The sequence below is a fragment of the Lonchura striata genome, chromosome 33 (genome assembly GCF_050655825.1).
Source record: "Lonchura striata isolate lonStrDom1 chromosome 33, ASM5065582v1, whole genome shotgun sequence".
Classification (NCBI taxonomy): Eukaryota; Metazoa; Chordata; class Aves; order Passeriformes; family Estrildidae; genus Lonchura; species Lonchura striata.
Genome location: NC_140735.1, coordinates 2,830,692 through 2,851,184, shown reverse-complemented (window position 1 = coordinate 2,851,184; position 20,493 = coordinate 2,830,692). Strand labels below are relative to the sequence as shown.

General features: G+C 50.4%; 2 protein-coding genes across 2 annotated transcripts; one reads left to right on the top strand and one right to left on the bottom strand.

Moving 5' to 3' along the window:
• Positions 1-2,568: 2,568 nt before the first annotated feature.
• LOC146764439 (uncharacterized) lies at positions 2,569-19,208 on the top strand. Its single transcript, XM_085564444.1, has 3 exons — positions 2,569-2,990; positions 17,299-17,377; positions 17,565-19,208. The coding sequence occupies exons 2-3, from the start codon at positions 17,326-17,328 to the stop codon at positions 18,566-18,568; spliced, it is 1,056 nt and encodes a 351-aa protein (XP_085420570.1). The 5' UTR covers positions 2,569-2,990; positions 17,299-17,325; the 3' UTR covers positions 18,569-19,208.
• LOC110483530 (olfactory receptor 14J1-like) lies at positions 3,326-5,214 on the bottom strand. Its single transcript, XM_021553511.4, has one exon. The coding sequence runs from the start codon at positions 5,212-5,214 to the stop codon at positions 4,282-4,284; it is 933 nt and encodes a 310-aa protein (XP_021409186.3). The 3' UTR covers positions 3,326-4,281.
• Positions 19,209-20,493: the final 1,285 nt, after the last annotated feature.

The following is a 20,493-nucleotide window of genomic DNA, read 5'->3' as shown; positions in this document are numbered from 1 at the left end:
ACAGCCATTTCTGTGTAGATAAGAAGGACGGTTCTTTTCCATAGGAAGGAAAGCACAGAGCCCCAATGTTTCAAAAGCAGATGAGAGGCAGCCTGTGTGTTTCAGAAGAGACCAACGGCAGCCAGACCTTTCTGTCCTGGCTGCTTTCACGTGGGGCATCCTTGGATGTACAGAGTTTTGGACGTGGAATCCCAGTTTTGGCCATGGGCACCTAGACAGGATGAATTATTTTTTCCTATAAGAAAAGGAAGTGTGAAGTCCAAGTGTCCTGGAAGAAGATGAGAGGTGGCCCCCCTTAGGCCAAGCCAGCCAGACCTTGGCACCTTTCATCTAGGGGCTATCCTTGGACACAGGGCATTTTAGAGGGCAAATCTCAATTTTATCTGTGGGTTCCTGGACAGGAAGAAGAGTTATTTTCATAAGGAAGGAAAGCACAGAGCCCCAGTGTTTCAGAGGCAGATGAGTGCCAGCCCTCAGAAGCCAAGGCCAGCCAGACATGTCTCTGACCTATCTTAGCTGCTTTTGTCTGCGAGCTATCCTTGGATATAGGAAATTCTGGAGGCAGATGCCAAATTTTGGCCATGGGTGCATAGTTGAGATGGATGATTTCTTCCCATAAGAAAGAAAAGCACATGGTCCAAGAGTTTCAAAGGCAGATAAGAGGTGGCCCCTGGGTGGCCAAGGCAGCCAGAGTTGTTTTTCCTGGCAGATTTCATCTGGGAACAATCCTTGAAATATAAGGAAATTTGGAGAAGGAATCCTGGTTTTGTCCCGGGGTCCCTGAAGGAGAAGAAGAATTCTCTCCTGTGGGAACTCAAAATGTCTCTCAGACATTTTTAGAGGTTCCAGGCCTTGGTCAGAAGCATTCTAGACCCTGGCAGACAACTGAAAAACAGCTGTGATTTTGAGTTTGAGCCATGGAATGAATTACCAACTTTGGAGGTGGAACAAGCAATCACAAAAGGTTAGATAGTATAGTAAAAGTAGTTATAAAGTAGAGGGGAAATTTTTTTAGTACTGTACAGGGGGGTTTTAACACATGTACAGGGGGGTTTTCACTTTGTACATGGTGGTCAGAAGTTCTAAGATGGAGGAAAGTGGGCTGAACCCATCCTTCTTCCTTCTTCTTCCTTACCTCCATGTTCTTGGTGATGTTGGCACTCACAGATTGGTTTAGAGTAGAAAAACACTTGGTAACGTAGGTAGTAGGTATTGGGGAATAATTGTGAACATGTTATACGTAATATATCTTATAAAAGATAGCAGCAGCCCTGGGCGGAGAGAGAGACGAAGAAGACAGCAGATAGAGAGGATGTCAGGGTGTGTGTGTGCCTCTACCCAGGCCACTGATCAAATAGCCGCAGTCCAAGAACATAATCTGTTAGATAACTAGCAATAAACTGCCTTGAGACCGAACAGCTAAAGCCTGCGGAGTTTTTCTTTGGAAGCACAGGTTGGAGGAGGAATTTCACCACCACATGAGGACCCAAAGCAAGGCTGGGGTTCTCACACTCTCCAATAGAAAGGAAAGCCCAGAGCCCCAGGGCTTCAGGGGAAGAGGAGAAGCAGCCCTCGACATACCAAGGTCAGCCAGACCTATCAGGTGGTCCCCAGGAGTACTGAATCAGGTACGGATTTTTTAATGGGAAACAGCCCTTAAAAACAAAGGGGTCCAGGGAGGATGGACACAGTTCAAGACAGTAATCTTAAGGGGGAAGGAGCAGTGTGTCCCAGTGTGGCAAAAAATGAGCTGGTGAGGAAAATGACTGTCCTGGTTGCCCATGGAGCTTTTGTGGGAACTCAAGGGAAGGAAGAAGGTGCGTTAACTTATGACAGAAGGTCAGGCAGCTTAGGAATTGTTTAAGGATGTTGTTAGGTCATGCAGGAAAATAAAGGAAAGAGGTGAAATCTCAATAAGAGATTAACCTGGCCACTTCTGTGAAAAATAATAAAAAATGTGTCTATGAATAAATTCATAGCAAAACGTGAAATAAGGAGAAACTCTACCCTTTTTTGGATGCATTGGAGAATAGAGTAACTAAAGATAAGGAAAAGGCTGAGCTACTTAACACCTTGTTTGTCTCAATTTTCAATATTAGGACAGGTTGTCCTCAGGACAAGAGTTCTCCTGAGCTGGTAGATGGGCACAGGGAGCAGAACAGGCCCCTGTAATCCACGAGGAAGCAGCTGGAGACCTGCTGAACCACTCAGATGCTCACAGGTGTATGGGATGGGATGGGATCCATCCTAGGAGGATGAGGGAGCTGGTGGATGAGCTCCCCAAGCTGCTCCCCATCATTTACCATCAGTCCTGGCTCACCAGGGAGGTCCCAGAGCACTGGAGGTGCCAGTGTGAGCCCATCCCAAGAAGGGCTGGAAGGAGGATCTGGGGAGCTCCAGGCCTGTCAGCCTGACCTCGGTGCCTGGCAAGGTTATGGAACAGATCACCTTGAGAGCCACCACAGGGCACCCACAGGATGGCCGAGGGGTCAGAGCCAGCCAGCGTGGATTTAAGAGGGGCAGGTCCTGCCTGAGCAACCTGATCTCCTTTTATAACCAGGTGACCCACCTGTGGATGTGGGAAAGGCTGTGGATGTGTCCATCTGGACTTCAGAAAAGCCTTGGACACTGTCTCTGACAGCATTCCCTGGAAAAGCTGCAGCCCACGGCTTGGGCAGGTTCCCTCCTGGCTGGGAGATGGAAGACTTGGCTGGAGGCTGGGCCCAGAGAGGGGTGGGGATGGTGCTGCACCCAGCTGGTGTCCAGTCCCTGGTGCTGTCCCCCAGGGATCTGTGTTGGGCCCAGTCCTGTTTAACATCTTCACTGATGATCTGGGGGAGGGGATTGAGCCCACCATCCCCAAATTTGCAGGTGACACCCAGCTGGGTGTGAGTGTGGATCTGCTGGAGGGCAGGACAAGAAGACACAGCCTCCAGCTGCACCAGAGGAGGTTTAGGCTGGACAAGAGGAAGAAGTTCTTCACAGAAAGGGTGAGTGGGCATTGGAATGGACAGGCCATGGGGGAGGTGGCAGAGTCACTATCCCTCTCCAGTGGCACTCAGTGGCATGGTCTGGGTGACAAGGCGGTATTAGGGCATTGGTTGGATTTGATGATCCCAAAGGTCTTTTCCAGCCTATTTGATTCTGTCATTCTGTGATGATTGGGACACTCTGGGGCCATTGTGACCCTGCAGGGCCTCGTGGAACTAAGAGGACCATGGTGACACTGTGCAGCCCCATAGAACCAGGGCTCCATTGTTGTGCTCTGGGGCCAAATGGAACCAGGGAGTCCCCATGACACTGGGTCCTGGTGGAACCACAGAGGCCATGGTGATGCTGCGGGGCCTCGTGTGACCGAGGGGTTTCACCACTGTGACACTGCCAAACCAAGGAGAGCATTGGGAGAGTCCAGGGCCCAGTGGAACCAAGGGGCCCTTCTGACACTGTGGGGCCTCATGGAACCAAGGGGACATTGTGACACTGCAGGACCTTGTGTAACCAAGGGGCCACTGTGACACTCAGGGGCCTCAGGGAATTTGGAAGGCTGTTGTGACACTGTGTGGCCTCGTGGAAACAAGGAGTCCATTGTGACACTGAGGGGACCTGTGGAAGCACAGAGAGCATGGTGACAGTGTGGAACCTCATGTGACCAAGGGGCCTTTGTGATACCCTGGGGCCCCATGGAACCAAGGGGCCACTGTGAAACTGGGGCACCAACGAGGACATTGTGACACTGTGGAGCCCCATGGAACCAAGGAGTCCATTGTCACATTTTGGGACCGCATGGAACCAAGGAGACGAGTGTGACAGTGTAGGGTCTGGTGTAACCAAAGGGACATTGTGACACTGAGGGGCCCCTTAGAACCAAGGACATCTTTCCAGGTGACACCAAGCTGGATGTGAGTGTTGATCTGCTGGAAAGTAGGAGGGCTCTGCACAGGGCCCTGAACAGGCTGGATCCAGGGCCAAAATCCCACAAGGTGAGGTTTAACAAGTCCTAGTTCTGAGTCCTGCACTTTATCCACAAAAATTCTCAGCAGAAAACTTGGCTGGGAGAACCTTTAGCTCCTTTAAAGCCATAAAGAGTGCAGCCCTACATTGACACAGTCACTGGAGACAGGGAAAGTGAAGAGAAACAAGATGAGAAATGGCACAGACCATGACATTTCTTTGTCTACAATATGGAAAACTAAAACAAAACAAAAAAGACCCCCACATTGAAACCAACTTGTATCAAAGATGACTTTCATTGCAAGTGCATTGTAGAAATTGGCCAGCACTTTAATGTTCCTGAAAGCATCCAGTCATCAGTCTCCACAGTGCAACCTTGAGCTCCTGGTTCCTCAGGCTGTAGATGAGGGGGTTCAGGGCTGGAGGCACCACCGAGTACAGAACTGAGAGGGACAGATCCAGGGATGGGGAGGAGATGGAGGGGGGCTTCAGGTGAGCAAATGTAATAGTGCTGAGGAACATGGAGACCATGGCCAGGTGAGGGAGGCAGGTGGAAAAGGCTTTGTGCCGTCCTTGCTCAGAGGGGATCCTCAGTACAGCCCTGAAGATCTGCACATAGGAGAAAACTATGAACACAAAGCAACCAAAAGCTATACAGCCACTAACCACAAGGAACCCAAGTTCCCTGAGGTAGGATTTGTAACAGGAGAGCTTCAGGATCTGGGGCACCTCACAGAAGAACTGGTCCAGGGCATTGCCATGGCACAGGGGCAGGGAAAATGTATTTGCCATGTGCAGCAGAGCAATGAGAAAGGCACTGGCCCAGGCAGCTGCTGCCATGTGGGCACAAGCTCTGCTGCCCAGGAGGGTCCCGTAGTGCAGGGGTTTGCAGATGGACATGTAGCGGTCATAGCACATGATGGTCAGGAGGAAATACTCTGCTGAGATGGAGAACATAAAGAAAAAGAGCTGTGCAGCACATCCTGAGTAGGAGATGTTCCTGGTACCCCAGAGGGAATTGTGCATGGCTTTGGGGACAGTGGTGCAGATGGAGCCCAGGTCACTGAGGGCCAGGTTGAGCAGGAAAAAGAACATGGGCATGTGCAGGTGGTGGCCGCAGGCTACTGCGCTGATGATGAGGCCGTTGCCCAGGAGGGCAGCCAGGGAGATGCCCAGGAAGAGGCAGAAGTGCAGGAGCTGCAGCTGCCGCGTGTCTGCCAGTGCCAGCAGGAGGAAGTGGCTGATGGAGCTGCTGTTGGACATTTGCTGTGGCTGCACATGGGCACCTGTTCATGGAGAAAGGAAAGGGACAAGTCAGGAGAGGCTGCTTGGAGACAAACCTGGGCCATTCCCTTCAGACTGTCCTGCTGGGACTCACCCTCCCTTGTTCCTGCTCTGGGAAAACCTTCACCCAGGTCCCTGCCTGAGCTCCAGCTGTGCTGGCTGAGTGTGCCAGGAGCAGCAAGGGCAGTGCATGAGGGCTCTCGAGGAGCCATCCCTGCCCTACTGCCGTGGGTTTGTGGCCATGGGGCAGAAGAACAAGGCTGAATTTTCAGGATTTTTCAGGGGAATCACTCCTGATGCAGAAAGGCTTGGTAGCATCTGCATTCAGACTTCTAAAGGAATTTCACTTTATTTCTAAAGGAAATAGATGGCAGGAGTTGGTTTTAGGAATTGTTTTCTTACCCACTCACCATTCCTATCTCTCTGAGATCAGAAGTCCCCAGCATTCCTGCTGCACTCAGAATTTGCCACTGAGAGATGTGAGAGGCAAAGTATTCCCTGTGGCTGAGGGAAGATGAGGGGCTGGATGGGCTTGTTCCCCCAGCACTGCTCTGCTCAGCCCCCTCTGCTTCCCTGAGCATCTCCCTGGGCCTGGACATCCCCTCCTGAGAGGTGCCTTGTCCCTGCCAGTGCTCACAGAGCCCATCCCACCCTGTGTGCCCTCGGCCCGGCCCTACAGAAACCTGCCTGTGTGCAGGGCCCTGGCTGGGGCAGGCTCTGTGTGCAGCTGGGCAAGGGCAGCTCAGGAGAGCCCTGCTGGGCCCTGCAGAGGTGATGCTGCTGCTGCCCAGGGCTGAGGAGTGGCTGAAGGCCCTTTGGGAGGCTCCCAGCAGAGACACTGACCACCCAAAGTCACAGTTCTGGAGTCTCTGTAAATGTTCAAACATTCCTTTGATGATCCTGTGTGTCCCTTTCAACTCAGAATGTTCTGTCATTCTGGGATTACAATTCCTCTTCTGCTTCTCTCATCCCCCTGTTTATAATCAAAAGAGAAAAAAAAACCCTTGCCGCAGTGTTAGACCAGTAAAGTAAAAACCAGACCTTTATTAGAAGCTCCCAGGTGTCCCAGTGGGGATGGGGGACACCTGGCCCTTGATTTCAACAATTTACTAAGGTTGATTAATTAGGATATTTAACAGGAATATCCAATACGAGATTCAGTTGTCCCAGTTGTCCCCTGGCTCAACCCATTGGAGTAGATCCAAGGGCTTCTTTGCCCCACTTTAGTTATGACTACACACATTGTTGTCAAAAACCAAAATGTTATTCTTGTAGGGCCTCTTCCTCATAATAAGACTATGCAGTATTTCAGGAATGTATTTATATAGTCAGCTTATTGTTGTACAATCTAAGACATAGGTAGAAAACATATTAGAGTCAGCTAAGAATTACCATTATATAAGCACATAATAGTAATTTAACAGAGTTAATTAAGACTTTAACAGAGTAAAGTAAGGATTATATTTGTATAACAAAAAAATAGTAATTTACAGAGCTATGAATATATGGAAAATGTATAAAAATCAAAGATCATTTTGTCATGATCCCAAATTTCCCATCCTACTCCAAGCAGGAAATTGAAAACACTCTCAGGAAAGCTCCTGACCTTTACAGCAATCCCAGGCTTACCTTCTTTGGGAAGTGTCCTCCGGAGCTGTGCCCAGGCTGGTCTGGAGCTGGGAGCAGCCCTGCCCCAGCCAGCCCCTCTCAGCAGCAGCACCTGCCCTGCTCAGGGTGGCTCCTTCCCCCCACAGCTCCTGGCCAGCGCTGGGAGCAGCTCCAGGGCCGGCTGAGAGCTGTCCCTGGCAGGCAGCAGAGTCCCTGGCCCAGCACAGCGCCCTGGGCTGCAGGACCCTGCTCTGCAGGACAGCCCTGGGCACCCCTGGCTGCTCTGCACAGGAGATGAGCAGAGAATGCACTCACAGGCTCTGTGGGCATTGGGATGTTCCAGCTTTAGGAGATGGCTCCAGGAGCTGCAGCTGCATTGTCCTGCAGACAGAGGTTCCTGTGCCAAGGGCTGGCAGTGATTCTGCCCCAGGCACTTCTCAGCCCCTTCCCAGCCCTGACTGATTGAAGCTCTCTGCCTCTGTGCTGTGCCTGGGCTGGCTGCAGGCAGTGCCCCAGCCCTGCTGGGCTGGGAGAAGAGCTGCTCAGCAAGAGAAATGTGCTTTTGAAGCTCTGCTTGGTTACCAGGATCACCCTCTGTGCCAGGAGCCTGGCCCAGCTCAGCAGCACAGACACAGCACAATGACTTTAATGACCCTCTGGGGCTTTGTGCTCAGGCCCTGAACATCAGGCCCTGAGAGGGAGCTGCAGAAACCTCTCCAGAACTCCAAGTCAGAATCCAACTCCAAAGTTTCTTGGACTTTTAGTGGGTCCCACTGAGGGACACGACTGAGAAAGTGTCCCCAGGCCCCAGGCAGAGCAGAGAACTGGAGGCACTGATGCCAGGTGGGGACAAAGAGAAGCCAAGTCTTGGTGCCCTGGGGCACAGCAGGGTCTGTGCCACAAGGGCTGTGAGGAGACACTTTGTCCTGAGGCCCTGGGGCCTCCTGGCACAGCCCCAGCCAGGCTGGGCACTGTCAGCCCCTGCTCCTGCCCTCAGCATCCCCCCCATGCCCACATCCCAGTGGGGTCAAGGATCTGCTGGAAGGAGTCCCTGGGGAGCCTTGGTCAGGAATGGCCCTGGGGGCTCCTTCATGCTCCCAGGGACTGACGGATTTTGGCTTTTGCCAAAAGCCAATTTGGCTTTTGCTTTTGCCTTGAAGTCTCGGAGAGCTTTGTGCAATCATGGCCTCCATTTATCTGCTTTAATTAGTCCCCAGAGAGACTTTGTCAGGAACAACACTCAGTGGGACTCATTAATTCTTCAAGGTACTTCAGTTATTTTAAGGTATTTCGTAATTCCCTTTTGATACAGACTCTGTGAGAGGTTTGTGCAATCATGACCTCCAATTATCTGCTTTAATGAGTCCCTTGAGAGCATTATACTGACATGCAGTGGGGCTCATTAATACTTTGAGATACTCAAGGTTTTTAAGGTACTTTGGTGTGGAGTTGCGTTATGTATATGTTTTATTATCCCTGTATTATGTATTGGTTTATTCCTTTGTACCCCCGTGTGCAACTTGGTTTATCCCCAGTTTTCCCGCCTTGTCCGCCCTTCCCGCCTTCCCAGTATCTATCCATCACCCTGAAAGAGGCATTTTACCCCCCCCGGGTGCCTTGTCTATCACTCGGTGCCCCTTCCCATCCATCCAGAAGCTTCTACTCAGGGCACCGGGTGATTGGGCGAGGACCTGGGGCTCCCCCCATATCCTTCCCCCATTGGACCCCACCATATCCCCCCATCCCGGAGCCACCCCCTATCCCTATCCCCATTGGTCGTTAGATACCCCTCCCTTACAGTTTATAAGCCAGTGCAAGCACCTTGTGCTTGTTCCTGTTGGCTGGCATCGTTCTAGGACATTTGGCCCCGTTGGGCTACAATAAACTCGGACTTAGCCCCCAGCAGGATCCGCTCTTCATTTACCACCGCGAGGCTTGCTAGCGCTGCTCGGGACCCACAAAGGCACTCTCCAAACCCCAGCTGGGAGCGGCGGAGGGTGCCTCCATCGCCCGCCCTCGCCCCAGGATGAGAGCTAGCCGGGGCTGAGACAAAGGGAACCGGGGCGGGAGCGCGGCACTTTGGATTCTCCTTTCCACACTGAGTCTCTGAGAGTTTTTTGTGCCATCCTGGCCTCCAATTCTCTCCTCCAAGGAGTCCATGAGGAGCCTGTGGTATAGATGGACCTCAGTGGGTCCTATTAATGCCTTGTGACACTTTGGATGTTTCCTCTGACTCTGACTCCAGGAAAGGTTTGTGCAATCTCCTCTCAGGCCCTGAGGTTCCAGGGCTCAGCTCCAAATGCACCACGGGGCTCCTTAGGATCAAGCAAGTCCTGAAAAACCATGGCTCTGCCTTGATTTCTCTCTTGTCTGGGGCAGTTCATCAGGAAGTTTCTTTAGATGTTTTGGTTCACCAGTTTGAGATTTCTCGGTCAATGCATTAGTTAGTGTGGTTGGTTCAGTGCTGGTTAATTACCAGTACATTCACTAGAATATACTTAGGAATTTCCTGCTCTAAGATCAGATTAGGAGAAAGGCAAAGTGGACTAAAATTTTAAGAGGATAAAGAAAAGTTTGTTAACAATAACTAAAAGAAAGAGTAATAAAGATCAGAACAAAACTTTCAGAACAGTTCTTCTCCTCTTCATGCAACCACTTCTTCCTTAGTGACCATTTAAAGAGTCAAAACCTAAAATTTTCAATCAGTTTACCACGTCTAAGATAGTCTTTCTTCAGTTCACTTAGGGAGAGAAGTTCCTCTTCTTAATGTTATGGAGACTTCTCCACAAGAAACCATTTATCTTATGGCTTTTCATTTTCATGAATAACAGCTACCTGGAAAGATCTGCAATCATTATGTCCATGCCATTTTTTCACAGTTTTCCCACAGCTGTGTTTAGGGGCCATGTCAATTTATAGTGTATTAGTTTAAAGATCAGCTGTTTAAGAGCAAAAGTTCTCTTCATCTCTTTTTGAAATCATCTCTGGGAACAGAGATCTTCTCACGCTGAGGGCACAGGGTCTCATCACTCTACTCTTTGGCTGTTCAAACTTCTCATGGGATCACAGCTACTGCAACATTTGCTTACTTTAGCATGGAGGCCTTTGCTGAACTAGTCATCTCCCCATACTTTTCAATGCCTTATAGAGAAAAGGAGAGTCTGATGTATCAATGACATCCTTCTCCAGAGCTTTACCAGAGGATTTAAGCCCCAAGATCAAGGCATCCCCTCATCCCTCCCACCTGGGACTCACCTTCCCCTTCAGTTACCTTGGTGTCTTCATGTTGCTCTTCTGTGTGCCTGCCCTGTGTCCTTTTCTCTCACTGGAGGGAGGATGGCAACATTGGCAGAGTCAATATCTCCCTTGGCCTGCAGATGGTTACACGACCCTGGCCAGGCTCGGTGGCCAATTCTAATTTTGGCCATGGTTCGTGAACATGAAGACCAGTTCTTTTCCATAGGAATGAAGGAACAGAGCCCCACTGTTTTAGGGGCAGAAGAGGCCTGACCACCAGAGGACAAGGGCAGCCAGAGCTGCCAGATTTTATTCTGAGAGATGCCCTTGAATATAGGGCATGTTTTAGGCAGAATGTCAGTATTGGCTATGGGCATCTGAAAAGATGGAGAGTTCTTTTCCATAGCAAGAAATGCGCAGATCCCCAGTGCTCCAGGAGCTGATGAGAGGCAGCCCTTGACATCCCAAGATCACCCAGACAAGTCAGGTGACCCCTGGCAGGCCAAACCAGCCAGACCTGTTCCATGTTTCCCTCACTTCCATGGGGCCCCACAGTGTCCCAATGGTCCCTTGCTTCCAGGAGGACCTGAGGTGTCACAATGTTCCCTTGGTGACACCAGGCCCTGAAGGGTCAGAATGGTCTCCATGGTTCCATCAGGCCCCACAGAGTCATAATGGTCTCTGGGTCCATGAAGCCCCGCGGTGTCACCATGGCCCCTTGGTTCCATGGGCTCCAGTGGTGCCACAATGATCCCCTTGGTTCCATGAGGTGCCCACAGTGTCACAGTGATCACCATGGGAAGGGAAGAACCAAGCCCCAGTGTGGCAGGGGCAGCCAGCAGAAGCCAAGGCCAGCTAGATTTGTCAGTACTGGCAGATTTTGTCTGGGAGAAACCCTTGGATATAGGGAATTTTAGACGTGGAATCCCAATTTCAGACAGGAACACTTGGAGGAGAAGGGCTGTTCATTGCATGGGAAGAAAAGCACAGAACACCGCTGTTTGAGGGGCAGATGAAAGGTGGCCACCAGAGCCTTAAGTCAGCCAGACCTCTCTGTTCTGGTAGCTTTTGTCTGAAAGCAACTCTTAGATATAGGGAATTTGGGAGGTAGAACTGCAAGTACGGCCATTTCTGTGTGGATAAGAAGGACGGTTCTTTTCCATAGGAAGGAAAGCACAGAGCCCCAGTGTTTCAAAATCAGATAAGAGGCAGCCTGTGTGTTTCAGAAGAGACCAACGGCAGCCAGACCTTTCTGTCCTGGCTGCTTTCACGTGGGGCATCCTTGGATGTACAGAGTTTTGGACGTGGAATCCCAGTTTTGGGTTTTGGCCATGGGCACCTAGACTATAAGAAAAAGAAGTGTGAAGTCCAAGTGTCCTGGAAGAAGATGAGAGGTGGCCCTGCTTAGGCCAAGCCAGCCAGACCTTGGCACCTTTCATCTAGGAGCTATCCTTGGACACAGGGCATTTTAGAGAGCAAATCTCAATTTTGTCTGTGGGTTCCTGGACAGGAAGAAGAGTTATTTTCATAAGGAAGGAAAGCACAGAGCCCCAGTGTTTCAGAGGCAGATGAGTGCCAGCCCTCAGAAGCCAAGGCCAGCCAGACATGTCTCTGACCTATCTTAGCTGCTTTTGTCTGCGAGCTATCCTTGGATATAGGAAATTCTGGAGGCAGATGCCAAATTTTGGCCATGGGTGCATAGTTGAGATGGATGATTTCTTCCCATAAGAAAGAAAAGCACATGGTCCAAGAGTTTCAAAGGCAGATAAGAGGTGGCCCCTGGGTGGCCAAGGCAGCCAGAGTTGTTTCTTCTGGAAGATTTTATCTGGGAACAATCCTTGGAATATAAGGAAATTTGGAGAAGGAATCCTGGTTTTGTCCCTGGGTCCCTGAAGGAGAAGGACAGTTCTCTCCTATAGAAAGGAAAGCCCAGAGTCCCAGTGCTTCAGGGGCAGATGAGAAGCAGCCCTCAACATGCCAAGGTCAGCCAGACCTGTCAGGTGCTCCCCAGGAGGCCCAGCCAGCCAGACCTGTTCCATGTTCCCTTCGTTTTGTGGGACCCCACAGTGTCACAATGGTGTCTTTGGTTCCATGAGGCCCTGGAGTGTCACAATGTTCCCCTTGCTTCTGCAGTGTCACAATGGCCCTGTGTTTCCATGAGGCCTTGCAATGTCACAATGGCTTTGTGGTTCCACAAGGCCCTCATGTTTCACAATGGCCCCTCGGCTCCGTGTGTCCTCGCTGTGTCACAACGGCTCCTCTGTGACACTGTGGCTGCACAACATCACCGTGGACCCTTGGTTCCTTGGGGTCACAAAATTCCACAGTGGTTTCCTTGATTGCATGAGGCCCCACAGTGCCACAATGATCCCCTTGGTTCATCAACTTCCCACAGTGTCACACCGGCCCCTTGGTTCCATGAGGATCTGCAGGGTCACACAGGTTTGTGATATTTGTCCTTGCTGCCCCTCACATCCCCCTGCCCCACAAACAGCCCCAGCCACCCATGAGGGACAGGCCCTGCTGTGCCAGGCTGGGCTCAGGGCTTGGCCTTTCTGCTTCCCCCAGCCAGCCCAGGCCTTGCTCAGCATTGCAGTTCCCTGCTCTGAGCCTTGGGCTCCCTGCAATCCTAGCCTCAAGGATCTGCTCTCTCCAGTCCCTGGGGAGCCTTTGGCAGTCCCTGCCCTCAGTGGGACCCAGTGATGCTCCAAGGGACTTGGAATTTTTCTTCTGACTCCTTGAGCAGCTTCTTCAGCCTTCTCTCAGTGCCTGAGGGTCCTGGACAGAGTCCCAAATCCATGTTGGGGATAATCAAAATACAGAAAGCCCTCAGGGGAGCTTTGTCTTCATTCAATGGTCCGCAAATCTCCAGGGCTTGTGCAGCTGATTGGAGTCAGTTTGGAGTTCTTGTAAGGAGGAGGATTTCAAAGTGCACCTCATGACTTTTTTTCTTTAATTGAGTATTCTTAGTTTCCAGTTCAGAGAAGAGCTAATAGAAGCAGTCCCCAGGTGATCTTGATGCTCACTGTCTCCTTAGGAGGTCTGGGCATGTAGAAGAATGAGCTCCTTGAGGGCTGACCCTGTTTGGACAAGCTGCTCCTCACCCCCAGCCTCACCATGTCTGACATTGCCCACCTGGCACTGACATCCCTGTGCCCTGCAGCAGAACCTTGTCCCTGAGCTCTGCAGCTCCATGTCCCAGCCCATTGCACCGTGTCACACCTCCTCTCCTCAGGGCTCTGCCTGCACACAGGCCCAAGAGAAGTTTTCCTCTTGGGAAGAAAAGAATAGAAAAGCCTGAGCAGGTTTCCTGAGTAACAAACCCCACTCAGGAGCCACCTGCTCAGTACAGGCTGCCTGGAATGGTGTCACCTTTCTACAAGGGACAGTGTAACCAGAAATGATCTCTGGAAGCAGAATTCTCTGAGTCTCCCAGCTGAATTCTCTGTCCCGGTTCTTTCCCTGGATCTCTGTTGCAGATGGAAGCTGCTGGTGCCATCCTCACCTTTAACCTCTCTTTGGAATGCAAACAGATGTTCCCAAGTGTTTTAAGCAGGATTTGCTCAATGTTTCTATCAATCTTTTGTGTTCCCCATGGAATGAAGGGGCCATTTTGGCACTGAGGAGGTTACATGGAAACAAGGAGTCAGTTGTGACCCTGGGGTCCCATGGAACCAAGGGGCCATAGTGACACATCAGGGCCACGTGGATCCAGTGGTCCATTGTGACACTGTGGATCCAAGGAGACCATGGAGACACCCCCAGAACCTCATGGGACCAAGGAGTCCATGGTGACCCAGTGGGGCTGCATGGAGCCAATGGTCCATGCTGACACTGCCCATCCAAGGAGGCCATTTGGACATTGTGGAAGCTCATGGAGCAAGGTGGCCATTGTGACACTGAAGAACTTCATGACACCAAATATCCATGGGGACACAGCAGGGCATCATGGGAACCCAGGAACCGCTGTTGGCAGTGTGGAAACTCCTGGAACCAGGGGCTGTTGTGGGACTTCAGAACCAGCACAGCTGCTGCACCTTGTCCCCTGCCCAGCACAGCTCCTTGGGAGGCACGGCAGGAGCAGCACCCTGGGAGCCTCGGGAATGCCCCTCTGGCATCCATGGCACATGCTCCCAGGGGGTGGAATTCCAGTTCCCAGCCAGGAAAAGATGTTCCTGCCCTTGAAGGCAAAGCTCTTATGGAAGAGCCAAAAGCCGAGTGGAGCATGATCTTACCGTGAGATTTCACTGCCAACCTCCCTAACTTCACCCATGGTTGTTGTAGCTCATGAATTGGGAATTAACTCAGGGCAGGGTCTTTGGTGGGAGCAGCCCTGGGTCAAAGGAGGCACTGAGAGAGAAACAGAGCTGGCAAAGGAAGGCAGGAGAGAAAGGAGGTGTTTTGGTTTGGAATGACAGGTGTCTGCAAAGGAAGGCAGGAACCTCCCCTGAAATGTAAAAATGTAGACTCTTTCTTTCTGAATTGGTATAAATTTGAAATTAAGGGGGGCTCTCAGGTAAAAATATGGGAGCAGGAATAACAGCTTTTTATTAGTGAAGAAAATGAAAATATGAATAATGCAGTGAGCCAAAACAACACTGAGAGAGCCAGAATACAACCTGACTCTGTTGGACAGGGTGTTGGCCGCAGTCCAATTGTAATTGTGGCTGCAGTCCTCCAGGAGTGTGGTTCTGTTGAAGTGATCCTGTAGAAAAGGGAGTCTTCCTCTGAAGAGGAAGAGGCAGCTGTTCCTCTGGGAAAATCCAGCACAGAAAAGCTGTGTTGGTGGGCCAGAATCTCGAGACTAGATGCAGGTAGGAATGCTTGGCTCCTCTCTCTGGGCGGGGCAACTCACAATAGGATGTTACAGTTCTTATCAGTCATGCAGTGACATTCAATAGCCCGTTATCAGCAGATGTCTCCCCTGAGGGAGGATTGATTGTGGAAGAGATAAGGAAAAACTGCCCACTTAACACAGGACAACTGCCATACAGATGGCAAATAGAACACATCTTGTTTTTCAGTCTGGGACAGGAGGACACAAACAAAATCAGCTGAGAAGGCAGCACTCTGAAAATCAAATCAGAACTGACAGAAAATGAATGGGACAGAAATCAATAATTCTGATAGTTTTATTTATTATCAAAATAAATCACACCCACCCAGCCCCACACAATCCTGATCCCACAACCTCAAATTTGGATCTCACTTCTCTTGATCACCTTCCAACCCCATCTCATCCTGGAGGCTGTGGAATTCAGTAATTTTGGCATGGGGCTGAGGTGGGTACCAGCCATTTTGAGGTGGGATTGAGCAATTTTGGGGTTAGATTGAGGGGTTTCCAGTGGGATTGAGTCATTTTGAGGTGACAGACAAATCCACCTTGTCATTTGGAGTGCAAAGATATGGAAAATACTACCAGATATCCCCCAAGAACCCACAGATCCATCAGAAAATGTTCCCAAACAATATATTCCACCTCAAATACCTCTTAAATGGTGGGACTTTTGACATCAATGGTCAATACTCTTTTTAGCCATTTTTCAGGTGTTTTTAAGTGATAAAGACAAATCAGAAGAAAATTAGGGCCAAACCAAAACCAGAGACCCCTTGAGCATCCCCTGGGCACTGGACAAAACAAACTCAGCAGAAATTAAACTTAACCCTCCATAAAATGCCTTGAGGAACATTTGCTCTTCCCACACGTTACTTGTAATGGAAATGCAAACAAATCCCAAACATTAATAAACCAACCACAGAAGCAATTTTGTGGCAATTCCAAATTTCATCAGTTCCAGCACAGCTCCTGCTCAGATGATGGCAGGTTCTGATTAAAGAAAACTCGAAATTTGTCCCAATACAGATTATTAAAGGAAGGGAAAGGTCTGTGTAGCTGTCACAAAGGTTACAGGGACCAAGAAAATAATGATTCTCCCCCCAAGCCTGTGTATTCAGGAGTTATTTGGGAATTTATCTACTTGAGCTGGGTTTCTTGTAGGACTTTAGTAGCCTTGTGTTTCTCACCGGGTGGCGAATTATCCTTGTCAGTCTCGTTGGTATAATTTTTTCCCTTTCCTTCAATGATTTTAACAAACTTTTCAGGGAAGGACAACAAAATATTTTCTTTACAATGGCCACTCACAACAGCCATTTTTCTCATAAGTTCTTCCAAAAGTTGCTCAGAGGAAGCTGCATCTAAGTTTTCAAGAGTTGCTCCAGAAAGAGCCACGAGCTCCTCAGAGGAGGGAACAAGGCTGTTGTCAAAGGCACTTGGGGTCAGACAACAGTGCCCTGAACTCACTGTGCAAAATAATGTTGCAATCTGGATAATAAAATTGTTAGAGAGATGCCTCTGCTCCAATTAAGGAGCTCAGAAGACCAAATCCAAAGTGGATTTTATTGAACAGTAAATGTGAGGTAGAGAGAGATGCAAAGAAAGAGAAAAGGGGAGAGAGCAAGGGAGTGACAGGGACAGAGATCTCCCTAGAAGCGGGGCAAGTGTGACATTGTCCCCTGTGTGCGTGGCCTTCCCAGGGTGGGGGTTTTACACCTGAGACAGTTTGGGTAAGGGGGGTGGTGTTCACCCCCCACCCCGAGCAGGGATTGCCTCACTGTTTCAGGTTTCAGTGTCAGATGTAACCAAAAGTGTTTTCAGTCCCCATCTCCATAAACTGTTATCAACAGGTGGGGCAGTGTTCTTTATCTCTTCCATGGCTCAGCCCTGATAACGCCCTCCAGGGCCATCTTCTGTTAATGGGCCATTGAGTGTCACTGCAGCACTGATAAAATTACATCATCCCATTGTGGGATGCTCCGCCCAGGGGGAGGAACCAAGCATTCCTGCCTGGATATAATCTCACCCTTGCAACACCACGACCACCTTGTCTACTGGATTCCCAGAGGACAAGAGCTCCATAACCACCAGTGGACCTTCAGAGGAAGACCAGACCTTTCTACAGGATCACTGTTTTGACAGAATCACGTTCATCACTCCAGCCAGACTGCAGCCACCAGTTCATCAGACTGCTACCACCACCCTGACCAACGGGTTGTCAGGTTATATCCTGACTCTGTGAGTTCAAACCAGTGTTTCTGTATAATTGCCTTGATCTTAATTTTCTTACTCAATTGTCATTCTGGCTTAGACTCTCCCCCCGGTTTGCCTTTCAACCACTACAAAACTCACTGTGCTTATCCCTTGTTTTTCTCCCAAAACAGGATTTCCCATGCACAAATGTTTGCCAGATGGACGAGAAGGTTGCGAGGAAGAGGAAGATGCCCTGGGACACCAAAGCAGGTGAGGAGGAAGTCAGTGCCCCTTTCCCCCTCTCTCCTGCTCCATCTCCCAGCCCAGCACAGCCCCCGGCTGCAGGACAGCCCCGCTGCTGGTGCCCTCCTGCCGGGGACACACTGGGGGGGATCTCCTTGCCCTTCCCTCTGGCATGGAGGCAAATCCCATCCTCTCCCTGTCCTTCCTCCCCCAGAGCAGGAGCTGCGGATGGAGACCAGGAAAGACAAATCCCTGCAGCAGAACCTCATGGAAGATGCAGTTGTGAGCAACTCCACAGTGCAGGAATCCAACAGGGAGGAAAATCCCTGGAGATCTCACAGGAGGAAAGGCTGCAAGCCCAGCCCAGGATGCTCTGAGGAGGAAAGACCCACTCTGGGTCAGGAAGGTGGGCAGAGCTTCTGCCAGAGCTCAGAGCTGGTGGTCCCTGAGCAGAACCATGATAGGGAGAAGCCCTACAAGTGCTTGGAATGTGGGAAGAGCTTCAGGAAGAGCAACACCTTGATCTGCCACCAGATGATCCACACCGGGGAATGGCCCTACAAGTGTGGGGAGTGTGGGAAGGGCTTCAGCTGGAGCTCCCAACTCATCATCCACCAGCGCATCCACACTGGGGAGAGACCCTATGAGTGTCACGAGTGTCAGAGGAGGTTTCACACCAGCTCAAATCTCCTTCTGCACCAGCGGATACACACAGATGAGAGGCCCTTCCGCTGCCCCGAATGCAGTAATGGCTTCAAGCACAACTCCACCCTCATCAGGCACCAGCGCATCCACACCAGGGAGAGGCCCTATGAGTGTGGGGAATGTGGGAAGAGCTTCAGCACAAGATCCCACTTGATCTGCCACCAGATCACCCACAACTGGGAAAGGCCATCCACGTGTGAGCAATGTGGGAAGGGCTTTAGCCAGAGGTCCAAACTGATCATCCACCAAATGATCCACACTGTGGAGAGGCCCTTTGAGTGTCCCGAGTGTCAGAAGAAGTTTAAGACCAGCTCAAATCTCCTCTGCCATCAGCGGATTCACACAGAGGAGAGACCCTTCCGCTGCCCCGACTGCGGGAAGGGCTTCAAGTGCTACTCCTCCCTTGTCAAACACCGGTGCATCCACACTGGGGAGAGGCCCTACGAGTGTCCCCGGTGTGGGAAGAGCTTCACCCAGAGCTCTCACTTGACCATACACCAACGGACGCACTAGTAAAGGAAGCCCTGTGAGTCCCCAAACTGCAGGAAGAGCTTTCAACACTGCACCAGCCTTATCTCCCATGGAAAGACCCATGTTGGATACAGGCCTGTTGACCCACATTCCCTGTGATCCATGATGGGAAGACACCTGACTGGTTATCTTTTTGGTTTGACCCTAATGTTCTTCAGATATGTCTTTATCAATTAAAACACCTGAAATAGGTCTGAAAAGAAATTAATTATTCAGAGATTCCCAAAGTCCAACACTTTAATAGGTATTAGAGATGGAAATTATAGTTTGGGGACATATTCTGAAGGATTTGTGGGTTCTTTGGGGATTTCAGGCAGTGTTCTCCATATCTTTGCACTCCCAAAGTCAAGATGGATTGATTTCTCACCTCAAAATGACTCAGTCTCACTGAAAACAACCAAATCTTGCCCCAAAAGGTTACAATCCCACCTCAATATAGCTTGTTTCCACTTCAAAAAACTCTAATCCATGACAAAATATCCAATTCCACAGCCTCCAGGGTGAGATGGGGTAGGAGTGAAATTGGGAGAAGTGGGATCCAAATGTAAAGGGTGTGGGATCATGATTGTGTGCAGCAGGGTGTATGGGATATATTTTGATAGTAAATAAAACTTTCAGAATTATTGATTTCTGTCCCATTAATTTTCAGTCAGTTTTGTTTTGCTTTTCAGAGTGCCACCTTCCCAGTTGGTTGTGTTTGTGTCCTTCTTTCTCTCCCACCTCCCTTTGCCTGCTCTGTTTCTCTCTCAGTGTCTCCCTTGACCCAGGGCATCTCTCACCAAAGGCCCTGCGCTGATTTAATTCCCAATGCACCAGCTAGAACAACCATGGGTGCAGTTATGAAGGCTGGCAGTGAAAAGTCACTGTAGGATCTTGCTCCGCTCAGCTTTTGGCTCTTCGATAAGAGCTTTGCCTTCAAGGGCAGGAACATCTTTTCCTGGCTGGGAACTGGAATTCCATCCCCAGGGAGTGTGTGCCATGGATGCCAGAGGGGCATTCCCGAGGCTCCCAGGGTGCTGCTCCTGCCGTGCCTCCCAAGGAGCTGTGCAGGGCAGGGGAAAAGGTGCAGCAGCTGTGATGGTGCTGCAGTCCCACAACAGCCCCTGGTTCCAGGAGTTTCCACACTGCCAACAGCGGTTCCTGGGTTCCATGATGCCCTGCTGTGTCCCCATGGATATTTGGTGCCATGAAGTTCTTCAGAGTCACAATGGCCACCTTGCTCCATGAGCTTCCAGAGTGTCCAAACGGACTCCTTGGACGAACAGTGTCACCATGGACCATTGGCTCCATGCAGCCCCGCTGGGTCACCATGGAATCCTTGGTCCCATGAGGTTCTGGGGGTGTCTCCATGGTCTCCTTGGATCCACAGTGTCACAATGGACCACTGGATCCACGTGGCCCTGATGTGTCACTGTGGCCCCTTGGTTCCATGGAACCCCAGGGTTACAATTGACTCCTTGCTTCCATGTCACCCCCTCAGTGCCAAAATGGCCCCTTCATTCCATGAGGAACACAAAAGATTTATAGAAACATTGAGCAAATCCTGCTTAACACAGCTAGCAACATCTGTTTGCATTCCAAAGAGAGGTTAAAGGTGAGGGTGGCACCAGCAGCTTCCATCTGCAACCGAGATCCAGGGAAAGGGCCCGGACAGAGAATTCAGCTGGGAGACTCAGAGAATTCTGCTTCCAGAGATCATTTCTGGTTACACTGTCCCTTGTAGAAAGGTGACACCATTCCAGGCAGCCTATACTGAGCAGGTGGCTCCTGAGTGGGGTTTGTTGTTCAGGAAACCTGCTCAGGCTTTTCCATTCTTTCCTTCCCAAGAGGAAAACTTCTCCTGGGCCTGTGTGCAGGCAGAGCCCTGAGAAGAGCAGGTGTGACACGGTGCAATGGGCTGGGACATG

Excerpts from the sequence above, each read along its gene's own strand:
- LOC110483530 (XM_021553511.4), bottom strand. The coding sequence starts at position 5,214 with ATGTCCAACAGCAGCTCCATCAGCCACTTCCTCCTGCTGGCACTGGCA.
- LOC146764439 (XM_085564444.1), top strand. The coding sequence starts at position 17,326 with ATGGACGAGAAGGTTGCGAGGAAGAGGAAGATGCCCTGGGACACCAAA. Across the intron at positions 17,378-17,564 it reads GCCCTGGGACACCAAAGCAG|AGCAGGAGCTGCGGATGGAG; the intron begins GTGAGGAGGAAG and ends TTCCTCCCCCAG.